Source organism: Grampus griseus (genome assembly GCF_964374135.1).
Source record: "Grampus griseus genome assembly, chromosome: 2".
Classification (NCBI taxonomy): Eukaryota; Metazoa; Chordata; class Mammalia; order Artiodactyla; family Delphinidae; genus Grampus; species Grampus griseus.
This window is the reverse complement of record NC_139018.1, coordinates 32934209-32957799: the sequence shown is the minus strand read 5'-3', so window position 1 is coordinate 32957799 and position 23591 is coordinate 32934209. Positions and strand designations below refer to the sequence as shown.

General features: G+C 40.6%; 1 protein-coding gene across 2 annotated transcripts in view; it reads right to left on the bottom strand.

Annotated features, from left to right (window-relative positions):
* Window positions 1-23591, bottom strand: part of DCAF5 (DDB1 and CUL4 associated factor 5) — a 98089-nt gene that overhangs the window by 47967 nt on the left and 26531 nt on the right. For both annotated transcript variants that reach the window (XM_082647934.1, XM_082647935.1), the window contains exons 2-5: window positions 22189-22332; window positions 19839-19875; window positions 18819-18958; window positions 16927-17056 (exon numbers count right to left, since the gene is read on the bottom strand). In XM_082647934.1, the coding sequence (XP_082504060.1) occupies window positions 16927-17056; window positions 18819-18958; window positions 19839-19875; window positions 22189-22332 (451 nt within the window). The remainder of the gene's footprint in view (window positions 1-16926; window positions 17057-18818; window positions 18959-19838; window positions 19876-22188; window positions 22333-23591) is intronic.

Genomic DNA, 23591 nt, shown 5'->3' with positions numbered 1-23591 from the left:
CTCCACAAGAGTCACTAACTTTTCTCTTAGTTTCTGGGCAGGGAACTCCTATCTCTCACACAGGGAGGGTAGGTACATAGGAATCTTGCTCCTAGGGTGTTTAGGGGTGCAGCTACCAAAAACCTGTAGCAGCAGCTACTAAAACTGAATACTTCATGTTTGGGTGCAAAAATCCTTTCAGAGGGATAGACTGACACCTGAAATTCAGAAAGTGAGCTACATTAACTGTAATTCCTCAGCAGGGGTTCTGCAGTTGGCTCCTCCTGTTGAGAATGGTCTTGTTCATCAGGAAGAAAAGGCTTAGGAGCAGTTCCCCCTCACAGTCAAGATATAAAGATAATGTCAAAGATCCTGTTGTTTATGATTCCATGGGTAAGATGCATGATAAATCATCTGGGACTTTTAAAAAATGCAGATTGGGACTTCCCCAGCGGTCCAGTCGTTAAGACTCCGCACTTCCACGGCAGGGGGCATGGTTCAATCCCTGGTCGGGGAAGCCAAGACCCCACAAGCCACATGGGCAAAAAAAAACAAAAAAAAACAAAAAAACAAGGCAGATTCTCAGGATCCATCCCCAGATATTCTAATTCAGTCTGAGAAGTGGGCCCAGGAATCTGAATTTAACAAGCAACCTTAATTAATTATGATGCAAGTGACTTTCAAACCACACTTTGAAAAATATGGTTCCATTTTGGAATTTGGGGCGGCAGGTGTAGAGGGGAAAATAAGGTGGAGAGAAAGCAGATTACTAGAGGCTCAGCGAAAAGCCAACCACACAATATGGCACTTTTTACAGCCCCATGTCTAACAGCAGAAAGGACTCTAACTCCTTTTAAGATCAGAGTTCCACTCTACCAACAATGCCTGAAATGTTTTTTTTCCTGCCCTCAACACATTCCCTGAAGGAGAAATTTCTTACTTCTTCTTGGAGGACTGATGGTACCTGTACGTAAGAATGCCTCAAGCTTGACAGCGGAGGTGCCACCATCTCCACTCCTCCAGAGAAATGGTCACCATTACACACACCCAAATGAGATGAGCAGTATCTTGAAAGGACTAGCAACAAGTTAAAATGAGTTCAAATCAAAATATCCCTAGTGGGAAGCAGCTGCATAGCACAGGGAGATCAGCTCGGTGCTTTGTGACCACCTAGAGGAGTGGGATAGGGAGGGTGGAAGGGAGACGCAAGAGGGAGGGGATATGGGGATATATGTATACATATAGCTAATTCACTTTGTTATACAGCAGAAACTAACAACATTGTAAAGCAATTATACTCCAATAAAGATGTTAAAAAAATTAAAAAATAAATAAGATAAAAGCAAGTAAAATAAAATGATTGTTAATAGATTTAAAAAAACCCCAAAATATCCTTATAAGAAAAATACAAGCAATCAATCTATTCCCAGCCTATCTTCAACCAAGAATTTGTCATAAAATGCAACAAGAATGGGGTAGGAGGTGATCCAAGGGTCAGCATGCAAAAGACGCAGGACAAAAAGCAAGAGAACCTCAGAACATCAGGAAAATATTCCTCACTAGTGTGTTCCCCTGGGTTTTTGCTTTTTGGCCCCTCAAAAATATTCAATTGGACTTCTTTACTGCTTTGGTGGGATAAAAAGAAAAATTTTAAAAGTCTTTGGCCAAGGCTAAAGTCTTGGAACAGAAGAGGAACAAGCCAAGGCTGTTTCCAGAAAAAGTGACTAGGAGTATCAAGTCCTGCACAAGATAGAGCACTGGTAAGCGTTCCAAGATCTGGCTTCCTGAACCTAGATTTCCATAAATCCATGATTAAGTAATTCGTCGACAGTGCCAACAAGATTTTCCAAAGCCCACTGGCATGAATTTCTTCAGAGTTTCTATGTGAAAGTTTCCTAACACCTGTGAAACACTTGGAGTCAAGGCACTGCTACTCCAAATCACAGGCATCAGAGCTGGTATCAGACAACCAGAGAGGCAAATTCAATGTCCCACGGGTAGGGGAAAATCTCTCCCCTCCAGTTTCTGCTTTAGGACAGGATGACCTATAAGGAATACAGGAGCATTTTGTACTTCCTATAACACAACCCAGAGAACATGACAAACCCTAGAAGATACTAGAATTAAGTAAAAAGTGAAAAAGTTCAAAAAGTCACAGCCCACATCAGTTCCGTTCAAGTGTGTTCAAGATCTTGGTGATCACTTAACCTTTTTCTTTCCTTTTCTTTTTAATTGAAATATAGTTGATTTACAACATTGTGTAAGTTTCTAGTGTACAGCAAAGTGATTCTGTTTTTTATATATATATATATTTTTCATATTCTTTTCCATTATGGTTTATGACAGGATATTGAATATAGTCCCCTGTGCTATACAGTAGGACCTTGTTGTTTATCTATTTTATACATAGTAGTTTGTATCTGCTAATCCCAAACTCCTAATTTATCCCTCCTCCACCCCCTTTCTCCTTTGGTAACCGTAAGTTTGTTTTCCATGTCTGTGAGTGTGTTTCTGTTTTGTAAATAAGTTCATTTGTATCATATTTTAGATTCCACATATAAGTGATATCATATGGTTATGTTTTTCTCTTTCTGACTTACTTTGCTTGGTATGACAATCTCTAGGTCCATCCATGTTGCTGCAAATGGCATTATTTCATTCTTTCTTATGGCTATGTAGTATTTCATTGCATATATATACCACATCTTCCTTTGTTTTCAAATGGTTGTGCTGTGCGTGCACTCGTGGGATTTTATTTCCCCGACCAGGGATTGAACCCGTGGCCACGTTAGTCAAAGCGTCGAGTCCTAACCGTGGGACCACCGGGTAAGTCCCTACCACATTTTCCTTAACCATTTCTTTTATGTGAGTTGGAAGGAGAAGAACCTGGGCTTTCTCTTTTGTTTTTTCTAATACAGTCCTCAGTTCCAAGATTGAGACTTCTCTAGAGGAAACCAGAACTATTGGACAATAAGCCCGAGAAAGACACACTGTCATCTGCGACTAAACAAACTTATTTTCTTCAGAACATGATCCACTGCCAAGCCTCTCTGGGTTGAAATATAGATACAGGTTCAGTGTCCACGGTAAAATTTCCTTCCCTTTTTGAACATCCAGAAATTTAAGTCTGAATGAGGTCAGCAGAAGTGCTAGACTAAATTTCTGATAAAAAGATCTTCAGGTAATCAAATGGCATATCTAGTCCCTCCATGAAGCAAACATGGATGGTAGGTATTGCAGTGCCTCTAATCATCACCTTCCAGAACAGGGACATACCCAGAGTTGAAGTGACATACAGTCCACGTTTTTGCCTTTGGCTCAGAGGATCCCAAAAGCCACATAAAACCAACCAAGATCTCAACCTCATGCAAGATCTCAAAATGAATTAAGAAGCAGTGCCATAACAGTTTTGTTCTTGGACACTCATGACATTTCTACGGAATTAGGGACTCAGCATTTAGTCATCTCAGTTCATCAGATGACCTGCTTATTCAAAACCCCCCTTTACTCTGAGCTGTGGAAAAACAGAGAGGGGTTTTGTAAGCAGCCATTTAACCTTTATCTTAAGCTATTCTTGGCCCTACCGTCTGACAGATGTTACATAGCATCAGCCCTGACCTCACAGTGTAGAAAACTGGAGAGGAAGAGTTTAATGAATAGTGGTTGGCAGGAGGAAGAAAAAAGCCAGGGGAAGGGGGAAACTGAGATGGCAGTTGCTACAGCAACAGTAACAGTGCAGAAGGAGTGGGTGGGAATACAGGCAGATAAACAGGCAGACCCTGATGGCAGGAGGAGAAACTGGGTGTGTGTGCTGACTGTCAGGATACAAGGCCACAAAGCTAGAGGAATGTTAAAGGGGAAACAGGCAAAGTCTAGAAAAAATCCTAAGCAGAAGAGGGTCTGAAAACAAAAATTACAATTTGGTATCTTCTACAAGAACACTTATGCAAACAGTTGAAAACAAGAGAAGAGAGGAATGCAAAGGAAAGGGGAGAGAAGGCCAAAGTGCTGACCGATGAGACACGATTATAGGAAGATGGCTTATTTCATACAGGAGCCACTTACTGAGAATGTGTCCAAAAACCAAAGTCACCTCTAGTTGGCAATAATATAAATGTCTTAGGATAACGGCTTTCAAACTTGTTTATAGTAAACCTTTGTAGTAAGTACATCTTATACTGCATTCCAGTACACTCACATTTATTTAGCATAAATTCATTAAACAACTTACTGTCTGCTGTGTGCAATGCACTGATTTTCTATTTTCCATTTTCTATCTAATAAATACTTGTGACCATCTAAATTAATTTCATGGCCCAATGGATTACTGAAAGAGCTTCCTATCTTATCTCCTTGCTTCCACTCTTGGCCCATGCTTCATTTCATCCTGAACAAGACAGCCAGAGGCATGCTGATCCATGAGTCAAGATCACATCATTCCTTTGCTGAAAATCTGCCAGTGGCTTCACAGTTCAACCAGATTAAAACCCAAATTCTTTTTTTTCTTTTTAAGGTTTTAAATTTTATTTATTTACTTACTTACTCATTTAACTTTCTGGCCGCGCCACATGGCATGTGGCATCTTAGTTCCCTGACCAGGGATGGAACCCACGCCCCCTGCATTGGAAGCACAGAGTCTTAACCACTGACCACCAGGAAGTCCCCCAAACCCAAATTCTTTATAATGCCAACAATGCCCTAGACAGCCCCTCAATCCCTATGTCTCTGGCTCTGCCCCCTAGCACTCATCTTACCTTACTCTGCTTCAACCACACGATGCCTCCTTCCTGCTCCTAGAATACGTCAGACATGTTTCTGCGTTAGGGCTTTTGCACTTGCAAATCCTGAGGGAACGTTCCTCCCCAGATATAAGCATGGTTCGTTCACTTAACTCTTTATTCAAATATCCTTCTCAATTAGGCTTTCCTGATACACCCTATGCAAAAATGCAACTTCCCCAATGCTCGCTCTCTCCCTTGCCTGCTTAGTTTTCTCTACTACATGAATCACCATCTTACATACCATATATTTTTACGTACTTATTTTTGTTTCTTATTTGTCCTTTTCCACTAGACTATTAACTTTTATATCTTTTCCTGTGCATCCCAAGTGCTTACACAGTGCCAGACACATAATAGGCATTCAATAAGTAGATGCTGCATGATCTAATGGATCATGAGTAGCAGTCTGAAAAACCTGACTTAGAACATTAAACAAAACAGGCTCCACAAAGGTTCACCTGGCTCCTGACATTTGTCTGCCCACAAAGTCTAATCTTGAGAGGCAAGCAGAAGAGCAACATAACAATCAGAGAAATAGCAGGAGGCTTGAAGATCATCGGAGTCAAAGTTTTCTTTCACAGGCAAAGGACTGTGGCCTAGAAAGTAAAATGATTTGCCAATGACCACTTAGGTCTTTTCCTCCTCACTGACACCACCACACGTCCTTCAAATGAGTTAAATTTATCTACCTGCTAATAAGCAGCCAGCAAGAAGGAAGACTTTAACAGGTAAACAGGTATCATAATTTTATCTTGTATTTTAAAGCAAGTTTCTGATATTTGTAAAATGAAAGTTCAAAAGGAAAATTAATAAACTTTAGGAAGTCAATTACAAGCTAAAAAAAGAAAATTTATGTATCAGGTTTCAGAAGGTAGACAGTGAACTCTATAGGATTTGAATACATGCCTTATCCAATTATGTCTAAGGATAGATAGTGATAAACATTTGGACTGATGGATGTACTGAGACCAACAAGAAGATATGTTAATTAGACTATAGCATTTAGGTAATTTTTTTTATACCTTTCATTTTATTTTCCAAGTTTTCCTACAATGAACATGAACTTCTGTAATCAGAAGAAAATACATCATTCTAAAATGTCATCTCAAACATACTCCCTCTTTAATTAAGGGACCACAGAAGATAGCTTTGAGAAGAGTATGACAGTGGGGAATTTAAAGAGCTTCTTAATTGAAACTTCAAATAATATGCTGCCCCACAGGATTCTGGTGTAGATGCAAATCTGAAATTAAATCATTGTTTTAAATTCATATAATGATAGTTAAACAAAAATTTTCAAAGGACTCTGAAAATTTCAGTGTCCCTCACCATCCTTCTCAATGAAGGCAAATAATATCCCTCCTTTGAAAGGTTTTTAAGTACTAAACAGGCCTCCCTTGGTTAGCACTGGACATAGTACCAGGTTAGATCTGAAACTACACCTAGTTTGATTTCATTCTGCAGATCCACCATTCCACTTCCCAAGCACCCATAAATAAATGGCAAAGTTGTATTACTGGAATAAAAAACTGATTCAAAACACAAAGTTTTTAATGTAGAATTCAGAAACATTAGCAATGTTCTTGGAAAGTCTTCTATACGTGGGCAAATTCATGGATAAATGAAGCCAAGATTATTAAAGAGTGTATGAAGACATCCCCATCTAAAACACGTGACTCACACCAGATAAAATACAAGGGGTCAAACCTAAGGTCACAAAATAAAAAGTTCAAACTATGAAGAATTCACTGAAGGAATCAAATCACGATAGATACCCTTGAAGAAGCCACAAGTGCTTCATTAAATTTAATTTCCAAATATTACTCAGCCATAAAATGGAACGAAATTGAGTTACTTGCAGTGAGGTGGATGGACCTAGAGTCTGTCATACAGAGTGAAGTCAGAAACGGAAAAACAAATACCGTATGCTAAATGCATATATACGGAATCTAGAAAAACGGTACTGATGAACCTAGTGGTAGGGCAGGAATAAAGATGCAGACGTTGAGAATAGACTTGAGGGGGATGGGGAGGCTTGGACGTAGTGAGAAAGTAGCATGGACATATATACACTATCAAATGTAAAACAGATAGCTAGCGGGAAGCTGCTGCATAGCACAGGGAGATCAGCCCAGTGCTTTGTGACCACCTAGAGGGGTGAGATAGGGAGGGTGGGAGGGAGACGCAAGAGGGAGGGGATATGGGGATATATGTATACATTTAGCTGATTCACTTTGTTATACAGCAGGAACGAACACAACATTGTAAAGCAATTATACCTTAATAAAGATGTATAGGGACTTCCCTGGTGGCACAGTGGATAAGAATCTGCCTGCCAATGCAGGGGACACGGGTTCGAGCCCTGGTCCGGGAAAGATCCCACATGCCACAGAGCAACTAAGCCTGTGTGCCACAACTATTGAGCCTGCACTCTAGAGCCCACAAGCCACAAGTACTGAAGCCCCCATGCCTGCAGCCTGTGCTCCACAACAAGAGAAGTCACCGCAATGAGAAGCCCGCACACCAAAACGAAGAGTAGCCCATGCTCGCCGCAACTAGAGAAAGCCCGTGCGCAGCAACGAAGACCCAATGCAGCCAAAAATAAATAAATAAAATTTTAAAAATAAAGATGCATAAAAAATTAATTTCCAAGATGTTTGTAAATTGTATCATCTAATCCTTGCATTAATCCTGTAAGGTGGACAGTGAAGGTAACATTATTCTCATCTCAAATTGGAGGAGACCTAGGTCCTGAATGCTTATGTGACTTGGCTTTAACCATACAACAAATAAGCAGCAGAAATAGGGCCAACAAGTTGTTTTCTGCTTCTTGGTTCAACAAGATTTCACAGAATACGCTCTGGAGATGGATTATTCCACCCAGCAAAAAAAAATAGCATCATATAACAATGCATCAGGGCCAGAAGGATTCATCTAAGTAATTCACTTCATACCCTTCCCTGTAGTTCAGTAACTCATATATTCAGGCATGCCTTTACTGAATAAACATTTATTGAATACCTGCTAACTATTCTAGACAATATGCTAGGCACATGAATTTAAAGATGAAATAAGATGAAAGGACACTTTCAAGAACTAATCAGGGACAAGAAAACCAACAGTTTCCTTCTATAACATGAATAGTGTTCTAATAAGGGGAATATGTGCTGTGAGAGACACAGGAAGAATATCTACCCTCCACTGGGTACACAGGAGGGGGAGCAGTCACAAAAGACTTCCTAGAAGAAAAACCTAAGCTGACTCTTAACAGAGAGAGTCAGAGAGTTGACTCAAGTTCTTAACTGGCAAAAGAAACGAGATAAATCTGGATATGTTAATATAGATAAATCCCCAACATACACTGATGGGTGAAATAGTCAAGTTGTAGAATAACTGCAGAGTGGTACATCATTTGTGTGAAAAGCATACATGCATATAGAAACAAAAATCATATATTTTCTATGGGTACATGTATAAGCATATAAAAGCAAAGAAAAAGTTCTGGAAGCATATACTACAAACTCCTAACACTCATTACCCCCAGAGGAGGGGGCAGGGGACCAGGACTGGAAGAGGTAGTCAGAAGGAACTTTAGCCTTACTGACAGTTTTAAAAGGAGAATGTTATTATGTGTTACTTGCATTTAACTTTTTATTTTGAAATAATTATAGATTCAGAGGAATTTGCAAATAAATTTCCTTGTAAAAAGAATTTGCAAAGAATAAAAATCATATGATCATCTCAACAGAGATGCAGAAAAAGCTTTTGACAAAATTCAACATCCATTTATGATAAAAACTCTCCAGAAAGTGGGCAAAGAGGGAACATATCTCAACACAAAAATACGATAAAGCCCCAGCTAACATCATACTCAACAGTGAAAAGCTGAAAGTGTTTCCTCTAAGATCAGGGACAAGACAAGGATGCCCACTCTTGCCATTTTATTCAACATAGTTTTGAAGTCCTAGCCACAGCAATCAGAGAAGAAAAAGAAATAAAAGGAACCCAAATTGGAAAGGAAAAAGTAAAACAGTCACTGTTTGCTGATGACGTGATACTATACATAGAAAATCAACAAGGTTCTTTGAACCCTTTACCCAGACTCTCCCAGTGTTACCACCTTGCATAACTACAGTATGATGTCAAAACAAGGAAATTTACATTGGTACAATCTATAGAGCTTACTCAGATTTTGTCAGTTATACATGCACTCGTGTGTGTGTGTGTGTGTGTGTGTGTGTGTGTGTGTGTGTGTAGCTCTGTGCAATTCTATCACTTGTATAACTTCATGTAACCACAATACTTATCTGTACCATCACCACAAGACTTCCTTGTGCCACCCTTTTATAGTCACATCCACCCCCTCTACCTCTAACCCTAACACCTGGCAATGACTAATTTGTTCTCCATCTCTATAATTATATTCTCCCATGAATGTTATATAAATGGAATCATGCAGTATGTATCCTTTTGAGATTGGCTTTTTCATGTAGCATAATTCACTTAAGGTTTATCCAAATCGTTGCATGTATCAATAGTTCACTGTTTTTTATTGCTGAGTAGTATTCTATGGTATAAATGTACTACAGTTTTTTTTGTTTTTAAACTATTCTCCCATTGAAAAACATATGGGTAGTTTCCAGCTTTTGGCTATTATGAATAAAGCAGCTATGAACGTTCATGTTCAAGTTTCTGTATGAAAGTAAGTTTTCCTCTCTCTTGGATAAATGCCCGGATGCGCAGGCTCAGCGGCCACGGCTCACGGGCCCAGCCGCTCTGCGGCATGTGGGATCCTCCCAGACCAGGGCACGAACCCATGTCCCCTGCATCGGCAGGTGGACTCTCAACCACTGCACCACCAGGGAAGCCCAAGTTTTCACTTTAAAATAGTTAATTTTATGTTATGTAAATTTTATCTCAATTTTTAAAAAAGAATACCTTTCAGAGATACATACTGAAGTATTTACAGAGGAAATGATATAATGCTACATGGAAATGGATCCAAAATAATTGGGAAGGGAGGTCACAGAGGAAGAATAAATGAAATAAGATTGTCAATGGGTTAATTTAAGCTGGGTGCTAGGTATAATGGAGTTTATTTTACAATTCTACATATATATATGTGTATGTGAATTTTTTAATATAAAAAGCTTTTTAAAAAGAAGAAAAAGTCAAGATTTGATTTTAAAATAAAGTGTACTTGATTTAGGAATTTGATATCACCTCCTCCTGAATAACAAGAGTTGGGGAGAATTAAAGGGAGGATATGAACTGGAACATGCTTCCACAACTCCCATCCGTTCACCAGGCATTCCCCAGATACTCTGGTCTGAAGCTAAGTCTCTTTCTATAAAAAGGCACACTGGTGAGAATGAATGGACACAGGGAAGCTCTGGCCTAAAGCCCAAAGACCCTGGGTCCAAATGAACACAGCAGCAAATTCAACAGACCTCTGAATAATCACAGCTTCCACCTTGAAGGATAAGCAAAGTTGTCAGATCACCTGGGGTATGTATTAAAAAATGGCAGATTCACAGGTTCTGTCCCAGATCAACAGTTCAATCTTTGGGTCTGTGCTTTAGGAAGCAGCACGTTAACAACCTCCCCAGGTGATTCTGATGCCCTCTAAAGTTTGAGAATCACTGGGTTAGGATACTGGGGCCCTGGTATCTTCTAGTGGCCAAAGCTGATTCTAGAGCTCCACCTTGTGGCCCAAAAGCCAGAAAGCAATTTTGCCAGAATCCTTGACTTCCATACATCACTAGTTGACAGGTGTCCAAAGCCCCAGAAGAACCCTTACAACCTCCTCTAAGGATTTATTCCCTACAGATGACATTTTGATCCATGCCATTACACTCAGGGAGTTAATGAAAACATTACAGAAAGCTAGCTTTGAGAATACATACTATTTTGGGATGAGTGTAACACTGTACTCATTCAATATTTACTAAGGGTCCATAACATTCTAAGCACTGTGCTAGGCGATAGAGATTAAAAATAAATAAAACATGGCTCTGTCCTTAAAAATCCACAGAAAAACATGAGAATTAATAGTACAGATTAGGACAAGTGCTTCCTTCCTGAGAAGTAATTCCTGAGCACTGGAAGGAAATAACAGACATAATACTGGTCTGTCTGGAGATAAAACACAGTCACAGGAAAGATAATCAATGATGGCAAAAGCGGTGACTGAGACATGCAACATGAATGCCACAGGCCGTAAGCATTATACTTTACAGAGGTTCTAGATAGAGCGATCCCTTCTGCTAGAAGTGAGGGCAAGCTTCATTCATTCAGCATGTACTCTGTGCCAAAACTGGGCTAGATGCTGGGGACACAGCGAGTAAAGTAAGCTTTAAGAGTATGTAACAGGGAGACACAGCAAGGACGTCTGCACTGATGGGCTTCCATTTGATCTTGGACCTTGAGGGGTAACTAGGATTTGAATAGGAAAAGAAAAATCAAGAAAAAAGGAGAAATTCTCCTCTACGTGTGTTTGTATGCAGAGGAGGAGTTACAAGGGGAGAAGGGGCACTGGTACCAGCGAAGGGGTTGACTGCTTGCGTAACGAGTTTTTATTTCATCCAGTAAACTAGGTCATACATTCATTCCCAAAAAAACATTTTCTTGGAGCATCCTGCATAATTGGTTCAGGGGATATGGCCATGAAGAAAGATAAAAGGCAGCCACTACAGCTCCTGGGTAGGGGAATGGCAGAAGTGATGTTTAAGGACATGTGCTATGTGCCAGAAGCAAGAGGCAGGTTAAGAAGCCAGTGTAGTCAACACCTTATGGAAACAGTGATATGGACCTGAAATAGGGCAGGGGCTTTAAGAACTGAAAATAGTGGCCAGGCACTAACACAGAGCAAGGCTGGTCATGGCAGAGGGAGGGAGAAACAGAAGAGTCAAATGGGACTCTAGGATTTTAGCCAGGATGAGTACAAGAGTGATGGCGACATTAATAAAAATAAAGAACTTAAAGATATACAGTTTTAGGGGAAAAAAACAAGCTTTTATTACAGGCTTCAATAGATGGGACATTTGCCTGAGTATTGGATATATACATATAAACACTAAAGATGGGTGAGTGGGAGAGGAGAGAGAGAAAGCAGAGTATAAATGCCTTTTCGGGCCTTTGAAGTTGAACACTTGGGCTCTATTTTCCCATAATAGTATGAGTAGCCCTCAAATGCAATGTGGCAGAGATTGCCTAGGTGTTCAGAAGGCAAGGAGTTACACTTAACTTGGTCTCTACAGAAGTAGGATTGGTACAGGCCGAGAGAACATTTAGGCCCCAAAGCCAGGTGAGTTACTAAGAGCAACTCCTTTCTGAGAGCAGGAATTTGCACTCACTACCCATTATCAAGTGTGTAATTTACACAACACGTAAAAGCACCAGCTTATAAGGTTAAGTCTTTACAGGAATTCCTGGCTTGCCCTAGTTTTATTATTGAGTGGGAAAGAACCACTCTCTTTATTATCCTTGTCAAAGCAAGACATTGTTACCTGTCACAGAACTAACGGATCCTGACAAAAACTGACAAACTAAAGATACGAGAAGGGAGAGAGGTGGTGAGTGAACAGACAGCTAAAACAGGCAATGAAAACGGTGAGACAAGGAGAGTAACAGCAGGGAAAACTTCACTCTTCCTGAACGCTTTGGGTGTTCAAGGAGTTCAGTTTTGAAAACTGTTCAGAGGCCACTGCAATAGTCCAAGCAAGACATCATAACTGGGATGTTGGCAGTGATAAAGGAGAGGATGGTTGTGAAAAGACATCAGCAGAAATAATCTAAATGAAATAAACCAAACCTCGCCCAAACTTGCAATGCATACTTGTATATGTGAAGTTTTCTCTTATCCAGTTACTTATACTCAAGTTCCCCAGCTATGCCCCCTTCATTTCCACTAAAATCCCCAAAGCAGACCCTCAAGCTCCAATGACTACATGACCAGGGAAGTAACATAAATGAGAGAAGCACACCCGGATTAAGACATCAAGGAGTGGTGGAACCTGTAACACATCCCAAAGGTTTAAAGAGGAACCCATGATTCAACTTCGGCTGACTGTTGCCATGTGAGAATAAAGGTCCAATGATATCAGATCTTTTGAATTTTTCAAGAGATGTTAGAAACTGTGATTTTTTCTGTGTAATTTTCTAAACACTATTACATCATGTAGGCCAAGCAAAATATCTCCGTGGGTTGAATATGACCTATGGGCAACTAGTTTACAACCTCTGTTCTAAAGCTTTACAAAAGAAAAATTAAGAGCATGTGCGGGTTTCCAGGGTTAGGAGAGCGAGAAACATGGGAAGTCAGCATGAAGACTGGGGCTGGGCCAGAAGACAGTGAAAAGGGAGGCAGAAAGTCTAAAGGCCTCAGACTCTAGAGTTGGATAGGCCTGTATTAAAAAAATTTGAGAGGAATTCTGACAAAGCTTTATTTCAAGGAGGCATAGATGAAAGAAAACTAGAACATACAGGGGAGGATGCACCTCTCTGTACCTTGACTTCCTTATCATTAAAATAGGAATAATAGAATCTATTTCATAAGGGTGTCATAGGATTAAATAAGGAATTATTCATGTAACTGTCATTATCCCCAGCATGTAATGCTTAATAAATGTTAGCTATTATTTATTATTATGAGGCACTGAGAGGTGAAGTAACATGCTCAAGATCACATGGCTATCAAGGTATACTACCTGGCTCTGTACCCAGGATGTACTTCAGATCCTACACTCTAAACCATCAAGCTCTTCTGCCTCCCTTTACAATCCGTACAATAGGAAGTCAGATCAGATGATAACTGAAGTCCCTTCTAGAGCTGACACTTTATTCTACCAGCCAGCCCTCTAGTCAGCTTATTTCAGGGCAGTAGTAGGACAAACATGAACCTGTTCACACTCCTATGGGCTACCTGCTAAAGTGGAGAGACACAGCTTAGGCTTGGGGTAGGGCAGGGAAACCGTTCCAGCATGGAACCACCCATAAGGTAAGGTAGGAAGGGAAAGATATTCAATGTGAGCCCCCCTTATTGTTCCACAGAGATATATTTGTTTCTAGGGAGCCAGTGGGCCACTTGAAAAGGCCCAGAATTCACACATGTGCCCAAGCTACTACAAGCTGGAAGTTACTTAGAAGCCTGCTAAGGAACCACAACAGGCTCTAAATCAAGAATCTTTAGAACACTGAGTGACTCATCCTCTTGGGGTTCAAAGGTCTCTATGAGAACCTGGTAAAAGCTCTCCTTGTCCCTAGAAAAAATGCCACGTGTGCTCACTCAGATACACAAGCACACATGATTTTACCTGCAATTACAAGGGGTTCACAAATTCCCTAAAATCTTTCCCTAGACTTTAAGTATCCCTGAAATAGATCATCTCTCCTGTTCCAGGCTTGTCCTCCCAGGCAATTCAGAATTGTCCCAAGATCTGGGTTGGGGTTTCCAGGCAGCTGTGTTTAGGAGACAAATCATCCATTGCAACTCGGCATAATTAATCCTGCATGGAAAAGACAAAGGGCCGTCTCTTTCTCCCGATACCAACTTGCACTGAGAAAATTCAAACAGAAAAGATCTGCAGTTTAATCCCCAAACACTAGTGGATGTGAAGAACAGGACCTCAAGAATATTTCACACCCTTTTTCTGCCTCATATCCAAAAAACCTTAGAAAAGTTGAAAGAAACAGGTAAAAACATCCTAGTCTCCACAGCACTGTGCCCCTCCTTTTATTCTAAAAAAGGAATCAGTCAAGATTGCCAACTAGCTTTACTAGATGACTTTTCTCCCACATGCGCTTTGAAAACTATAGGTTACCAAAGAAACCACATAACCTCACCCATAAATGAAGAAGTAATCAAAACAAGAAGATATTTTTCCCCCATAAGACCTGCAACAGTTTAAGTGTTCATGACAGTCTGGAGATGCATGTAGTCTCATGCACAGTTGGTAGGTTTGTAAATCAGTGCAGCCTTTTGTGGTCGTGGGAGAATTTGACAATTTTTATAAAAAATGTAAAAACGTACACTCTTTGTTTGATGCAGCAATTACCTAGATATTTTTGCAAAGGTAGGCCAAGATAGACGTGTGATCAGGGTCAGTGAAGCATAGTTTATAATGGCCCAAACAGGAAACAAGAAGTCTGGTTGCTGGGTACATCATATGAATGGAATACCACGTAGCCATTAACAGAATGTGCTAGATTTGCAAGTGCTTACATGAAAAAAGCTCCAAGACATATTATTAATTGGAAAAAGAAGCTGAGCACAGTGGTATTATTATGTGGTTCCTTTAGTCTAAATTCTTTTAAGGATATATATTCCTTATGTGAGTTACACACATTAAGTTATGTTCTGGACAGATACATAAGAAACTGTTCACTGTAGTTACCTTTGGAGATAGTGACTAGAGACCAGGAAAGAGAAGTACTGTATTGATGTAAAACATTTAAAAAACATACAAGCAACAGAGATAATCTTGAGATGGGATTTTCTTTTTCTATCTTTTTTTTCTATTCATTATACTTTTCTGGATATAGACCTTAAATCTAATAAATGTTACAATAAAAGTAAAGCAGAAATCTCAGAATTTTTTTAAAAAGAAAGAAGCCATGTTTAGTGAGGAGACAAGTAAAAATGGGAGGAGGGCCTCAATATAATGCACAGTAAGAAGCTGGTAGGGGAAAATCAGAAGAAGCATTAACGTTCAACCCCCCTCTTCTCTCAAGACACTGCTAACATCATGAACTGCTCAAGCTTTCCACTGGGGATGAATAGCTCAGGGCTCACTCCAGTTGCCAGCTATTCATTCTCAGTATGGGAGATAGCAGGTTGGGAGAAAGCTGGCATCTTTAGTCCAAATTCTGCCTTTTGTGATAAGGACAAGGCAGAACAGTTGTTCCTGAAGAGCCCAAAGTGGCAGAGGAGGCTTGGGCCGAACACAGGAGACTGTCTTCCTGGCAGAGAACAAGCTTCCCTCAGCACACAGCGTAAATGCACAATAGGGGTCCTGCTACTACACGCATTTCAGCCACGTGGAAAAGAAAGAGCCAGGTGCATAGGCAACAGAGAGCAGGAGAAATCTCTGCTGCCCTATGGAGCCTCAGGGAGCCCTGCTCAACACCAGGGATCCCCTTCTGGGCTACACAGATCTGCCATAGATCCAACCTCACCAGACTGCCCCATGGAGAGAATTAGCTAGAATTAAAAATCACCAAGGAAGGTAATCCTCTGTACTCAATTGCCCCTTTCATCCGAGGCCCATGAAATAAGTCATAACCTCACTTACTTTCCATGATACTCTTCTGCAATAGTACCTTAAAGTGGGAAGTTAACTCCATGTAGAATTTTCAGAGGAGCTAGCAATGCATGCAAATCTTTCATAAAGCAAGGTTTGGCTTCATGCACAGATGCCATAAAAGGTCATCTCTCCCCCATGGGATTTAAGGAACATGAAAGAGGCTCCTACTTGCCCCATCCACATATTTCTCTTAATGATGTCTGAAATTCCCCCATTAGTGATTCGGATCATCAGCTCAGAATTGTCCTAAGTGTGCTCTTTAATAATGCAAACAGAAGGGGAACACATTAGGTCCCTAACACTGTAGTGCAATGGCTCTTAACCTTTACTGTTGCAGTCACTGGTCCTTTCGTGAAACTGAAAAAAACTAAACTCCCTTCTCAGAAAAACATACTTAGATGAATACACAATATAATTTCCATGCAGTTTGGGGGTTCACAGTCTTCCTGAAGCTCATATTCCCTTCAGCCCGGGGTTAAGAATCCCCAGTTCAGGGGCAATGCATTTAACAAATCACCATCACGCCTCCAGAAGACCTCCCATGCATTTGGGGAACCCTGGACCTAAAGATAGAAGGTAGTGCTGAAGAGAGCTCTGCCATTGCAAAGTTTGCCTAGAACTGATCCTGTCTAGAGTCCAGATTACAATTTATGATTCCTCCTTAGCAAGGAGTGCGGATGTCTCACACTGCCTGCCCCCTGGAAATAGGGTCCCCCTGGCTTCAGAGACACTGGGATATGTTAGGAGATGTCCAGCTGAGATCAACTGCCAACCAGGTTCTCAAGACTGTTGCTGACTGATGACATTACCTGAGAGTTGAGTCAGGGGAAACTTTTAACAACTTCTGAATAAAGGGGGCTCACCTCTGAGGTTTTCGAATATCCCAGAGTCCCACTCCTTCCTTTGAATTGGCTGTGGCCAATAACCTGGGCTCCACAGGGTTGAACATGACACTGTGAAAGGCTGATGGGTAGTTGGCCAGGCAGAAGGGCTCTGTGAAGAGAGAAATTCTGATCAGTCCACTTCAGGCACTGCTGGGCCTGTGGCAGGCAGACAAGCAGGATGTGAAAGCAAGAGGAGCACAGCTGTTAACAATCACCCCAGTGGGCTGGAATCCAGTGTAGGACATCATTCCAGTAGCCACGCTTGTTCACAAGGTCCCAAGTCCTGGCACACACCCTTCTGCACCAGAAAGTCTGCAAACAGCAACTTAAACACATATACACAAATTTTAAACTATAATGCCGATAAATAAACATAGTACCTATTCAGATCCTGTAACAAAACAGAAATGGTCACTGTAAATGGGAAGTTAAGCTGTTTTACAGTAAGTAAAATTGAATTCCTCATGAGCTAAAAAAATTCACAATCAATTACTGGTAGGATTATTATACCTTAATCCAAATTTACTAGCTTTAGAAATTGAAAGTTTTAAAACTACACAAAGATTTAATGAAGACAAAATAAAACAATAGTGCAGTTTTTCCTTCTGGTAATATTGCTCCCTAAATTGAAAAGAAAATAGCCTCAGTCTAGAATTTTAGGATTTCATTTCATCTAGTACTTGAACTTCTCTTGCATCCAGCCAGTTTCTAATCAACTTCACCTTGAAACCCTGCAGCCTCTTGCATATACTAGCTGGCTCCAGGTGAGGAAGGAATCACTTTGCTGCCTGGGGGGACATACTCCTATGGAAGTTGTTTAGAAGCAATAGACAGAAAGCACTCCTCAGTCTATGATTTCCATGTGATACTTCACAGGCCTCTGGGCACAGGGAGTGCTCAATAATCTCAGTCACGAGGCAGTTCAGACAAAGGAGAAGTTCACGTACCAAGCAAACCACTTCATTCAACCATAGCTGCTGCTTTTGGCTACCAAACCTATCTGACTCTGAGAACAAACTTCTCTTATAGCCTGAACCTCAATAATGAGCACAGATCAGCATGTTAAATGCTCAGAATACAGAAGAATAAAAAGACTCAGAGCCTGCCAGACAAGGTAGGCAAGATAGTAACTCTATGTGCATAGGTATGGTCATGACAAAGCTGCACCAAGAGTGGGGCTGGGGGTGGCACTGAGGGTATGCTGGAGGAAAGAGCCTTTGAAGATAGAGCGACAGAAGTCTCTCTGCAGGAAATGAGCTGAAAAGATGCATTTCCTGAAGAACTTCAGAGAAATTCAACAAGACAAATTCTTCATTTTACATTTCAGAGACCCAAAGAACACATTTGGAAGAGGAACTCACCCAGACAATCCCCCTTAAACAGAGGGTATCTGCTATCATTTTAAGTTCCTACACACAGTGAAGGTGAGGTTCTGTGGTTCTTTCAGCAAAATAACAACCCTGGATCTAGGATGTAACAAAGTGCACAACACGCCCATTCTCTGTAAGTAACCAAGAATATGTGCATGTCAGCACCATGCACAAAGCTGGCCCTTGGTGGCTACTCTCTACAAATGAGGCACCACATGTTCTGCTCCTTGGGGCTACTACACAGCAAGATACTGTGGTATTTACTCCAGGTGCAAAGGTTTGTGGAGATTCACAAGTGATTGGAGGAGGACTGGCAGAGGTGCCTCACTTCTGAGTACTCAGGGGTAAGGTGGGACCTCCAGAGACACATTTATGTCGCTGAGTTTCCTCTCCCTTTATAGCACTTCTACCCAGGCTACTCAAGTCATAGACTGGATCTGCTATGAAACTGACATCAAACTCTTCAACACAGTCCAATCACCTTTTGCACAGTGACCCTACCTCCATGGGGAGATTCCCGGATGTCCCAGATGAGAACCCGACCATCATCTGAGGAGCTGGCAAAAATGTTGTCATTCACTGGGCTCACTGACAAGCCATACACCGCATCTTCATGAGCAAACACATCTAAGGTCTCACTGCTGAGAGACAGAGAGCAAAGAGAGGCACACAGGCACACACATACACACAAAAGTAGTGCAGAGTTAAAGCCCTCTAGTTCCTAGAATGGAGTTCTCTTTCATTTCCAGGAGAAAGTCAACCTAGCTAAACCCAAAGGATATTACATTTACTAAAAAGTAGGTATTCGACTTCCAGGTTAAAAAAAAAAGTATTACTAAAGAGATAAGACTTCACGACAAGTTTGCTTTTTGCACTAAATAAGCATATTTAAAGGTGACTCAAGGGAATTCCCTGAAGGTCCAGTGGTTAGGACTCAGCGCTTTTCACTGCTGGAGCCCGGGTTCAATCCCTGTTCGGGGAACTAACATCCCCACCCCCAAAAAAGTGACTCAACTGATAAGTTTTATGTTTTCACTTACTACAGAATGCATCTGCTTGTGTACAGTCTTGGGGTGGTGCTGGATTTCCAAAAAGCGAGGGAAAGCTTTAAAGCAGCCCTGATGCCAGCAGGGGTAGAAGAGGGATTCCTGGCAGTCTGGCATGGTGAGTAAAAGCATGGCTCCAAAGCCAGGCTGCCTACGTTCAGATCCTAACATCACTTGACTTTAAGTTACCTAATATCTCTATGCCTCAGTTTCCTAATTGAGATCATAATAGTATTGCCTCATAAAATTATTGAGGGTTAGATATTATGCTTCCTTCCCTTACAACCTCTCCCTTTAAATTTTTACCTGAAAACTATAATTTTATATCAACTTTGTAAATCTTTTTCAGCAAAGGACAGTTGGTTTCATGTTATTTTCTTCAAAAGACAAGAACTATTTCGGTCTAAAGAGATACCTGCCTTTCTTCTTACGAAAGATAGAGTTAATTACCTTCACATACCAACAATCTATTTACCTTTCAACATCATGGAGGATAACTTGCTCATCATTTCCTGCAAGGGAAAAAGCAGACATTTGGTAATTCCTGCAAAGTGATCCTGTTCATATTACAATTCAGTATTTTAAAGATTTCAGGAAAAACAAATGAACAAAGTCAATGTTAATATTTACAAATTAGGAGTGTTAATTAGAAAAAGGTTTATAAAAATAGTGAAGAAGGATAGGATATTCTTATAGAGAATTTGAAAAAGCATAATAGCACGTAGATATAACATAATAAGTTTCCAAAATGCATTATCCAGTGGATGATTAAAAAAACAAAAAACTGTGGCTATTCAGGAAAAGAATAAATGATCATGGGCAAATCAATCCATTCATCCAAGCTAGCTTTTTTTTTTTTAAACAAAACATTCATTAACTGTGAGACCTGGAAAAATATCTGTAACTTTTCTATGTCTCAGCAAAATAGGAATAACAATTGTATCTACTTCATAGAGTTATCGTGAAGACAAGAATATAAAAGCATTTGGAGTAGGACTAAGCCCCTAACAAACGTTTGCTACTATTCATACCCTCATCATCTTTTATAGCATTAAAATCTAATGATAGTGTGATCCTAAATAATGGGAAAGATTTTATCCACAACTTTTTTCTCTTGCATTTCTCAAGGAATCTAAAAATACTGCATCCACGATATGTGTAGTCCTGCCTTCAAATGGTTTATATAGCCAAAAAATAAAAATCCCAAAATGAAGACAGTAAAAAAATTTCCCACTCTATGCTAAAAGCATAAGCAGTAGAGACGTGGCCAGGTCATCTTAAAGTCCTCACTGTAACTCTATGGTGGGTTCATACCAAGTAAATCAAACCCATACTAATGCCTTTTAGGTAACAGGCACAGAGTGAGGTGCTGAGGATACGAGAGGAATGAATAAGATTGAGGAATTCACAGTCCACCTGCACAAACAACTAATAGTGACAAGACGGGTTATCTTATTGTAGCGATATGCTCTACAATGGGAACACAGATAAAGGAGCAATTATGTCCTTTATTAGCAGGGTGAAAGTACGTGGCACAAAGGGGGAATATTTTTATGGGGAAGGAGACACATGAATAGAAACTCAAATAACTCAAAACTCTTACCGATGGAAGACTTACGGGAATTGGTGGGGTCTGGACAATTAATCATGGCCTATGGAGGAACAGTATGGGCAAAAGGCACAGAGCACTTAAGATGACAAGTGATTTAGTGAATTAGAGCACAAGATGCAGGGGAGGAAGATGAGGCCAGATAGGCAGACTGGATTGAGGCTTTATCCTGTGGATGGACATGTAGGGTCAAAGGTCCACATGGTTGAAGAAAACTCGTATAAGCAATGAATAAGGAGAGTTAGATACCGGTAGCAGAAATCACAGCAGGACACTGCAGTAGTCCAGGCCAAAGATGAGGACCTGAATCAGAGCAGTTGGTATAGCAAGAGAGCAGAAACTAAAGGATGGATATGAGGCTTCCAAAATAGATCTGACAGTGTAGTTGGTGACATACAAGATGTGAAAATGAAAGAAAGGCAGGTCTGAAGCTGACTTTGAGATTTCTATTAGACTGAACCATATGAAACTGTCATTTTTGTAAGCTGAAAATGCTCCAATGTCAGCAGTTTCTTAAAAGTTAAACCTAACAACTTACATAATTAGTTGAATGATGATAATAACCGAGAAAGGGAAACCAGGAAACAAGAGGAAATATTGTGCAGGGGAGAAGGACTAATAATCTTAGTTTTAGATCTGCTGGATTTAAATTACTTTTGGAAAACAAAGGTAGATATTCAGTGGGGAAATCTGCAGTGCAGAAGAGAGGTCAGGGCTAGAAATGTAGTGGTCAGAAAGGAGTGTGACTGATGAATGCCATCATCAAGAGGCTGGCTTGAGCAAAAGCCATTCCAATTATACCCCAACACAACGTTTTTTCACACAGGAGCCACCCATGGGTCATAACACCAATTTGAGTCACAACTTTTAAAATCTTTAAAAACAAAACAGAATAGAATAGGAAAAAAAAAAAAAATCAGAGTGTACCACACATACTAAGGTTAAGTACTCTTTCTAACATGTTTCTGTGTATCAGACTGCAATGTGAAAAGTTTTCTACCAAAAAAGAGAGAAAGAACAAGAGCAAAGGAGAGAAAGGACAGACAGACATTAGTCTAATACATGTGTCTAAACTGCTGTAATACAGAGAAGACAAGCTATGGGAAAACAGTAATTCCACAACTCAATGAGATAAAGGAAGGAAAATTAAGGAATAATTTTAGCACTCCTTTATCTGAAATCCCAGCCACAATTTCCCAAGGGGAAATCTTCTCACCTCCAGAGAATACTTTGGTGTTCCCACTGTTGAAAGCCAGGCAAAAAATGTTGGAATGATGCTCTCCTTTCAGCTGTATGGGCTTAACTCTGGAGTGGATAGCTTGTTCCATGTGCCATAGTAGAACCCGGCGATCATCTCCTCCTTGAGAGGTGAGTAAGAATCTAGAGTTAAAAGAGCTGACATTTCAAGGCTGACATTTGGTTTTGCCAGCCTGAATCCCATACTTTCCAAAACTGCATCTTCCCAACTCTGTGAGATTCTGATGGGACACATAAACCCAGAACTCTACCCCCTTAACCATCAGTAGACACATGGCCTCTAAGCCACTCACTTTTCCCCAGAAATTACATCTTGAACAGATACAGAGAAATTTCTGAATTTCCAGAGACCCAGCTGTTTAAATATTTCTTCATTTGCTACCTAAAATCCTTCCACTAATGTCCCCCCACCTTTTTTTTGTCTAACAGAACCTGAGTTGGTTTCTACTGCTTGCAATCAAAGAACTCTAAATATGCTAGTATTTATACCATAATAGTTTCCAAAGCACTCTCCTTGATGTGATCTCACTGACTATGGGACACCAGACAAATGACAACTGAGGAGGAATTGCCTGTCACAGTAGCAGGGTTAAGACAGAACTTGGCTCTCATGAAGCTCAGTCCAGCTCTTTCCTCTGCATAATTCTCAATAGTCTGAGTTGAATGAGCAATATTATACTGCATGAGCCAGCTCCTGGAGAATGAGAAGATATGCTCTACATATTCTTTATATTTGCAAATGCATTATACACATCTGGAAGGATGAACAATGGGCTGTAAACAGTGGTTACTACTTCCAGGGAATAGGATTAAAAGAGAGGTAGAGGACAGATTAAGAGGGTTTCTACTTTTACTTTATAGATTTGGCACTGCTTGACTCTTTTTTTTTTTAATTTTATTTATTTATTTATGGCTGTGTTGGGTCTTCATTGCTGCACGCGGGCTTTCTCTAGTTGTGGCGAGCAGGGGCTACTCTTCGTTGCGGTGCACGGGCTTCTCATTGCAGTGGCTTCTCTCATTGTGGAGCATGGGTTCTAGGCGCGCGGGCTTCAGTAGTTGTGGCACGCGGGCTCAGTAGTTGTGGCTCACGGGCTCTAGAGCACAGGCTCAGTAGTTGTGGCACACGAGCTTAGCTGATCCGCAGCATGTGGGATCTTCCCGGGCCAGGGATCAAGCCCGCGTCCCCTGCATTGGCAGGCAGATTCTCAACCACTGCGCCACTGGGGAAGCCCTGCTTGACTCTTTACAACAAACCTATATTATATTCCGAATAAAAATTTAACTTACAACAGGAGCAAACATGGGCAGCAAGCCATAGTAAGCTCTATACCTCTGCCTCCCCTCCTCCATGCAATATAATAG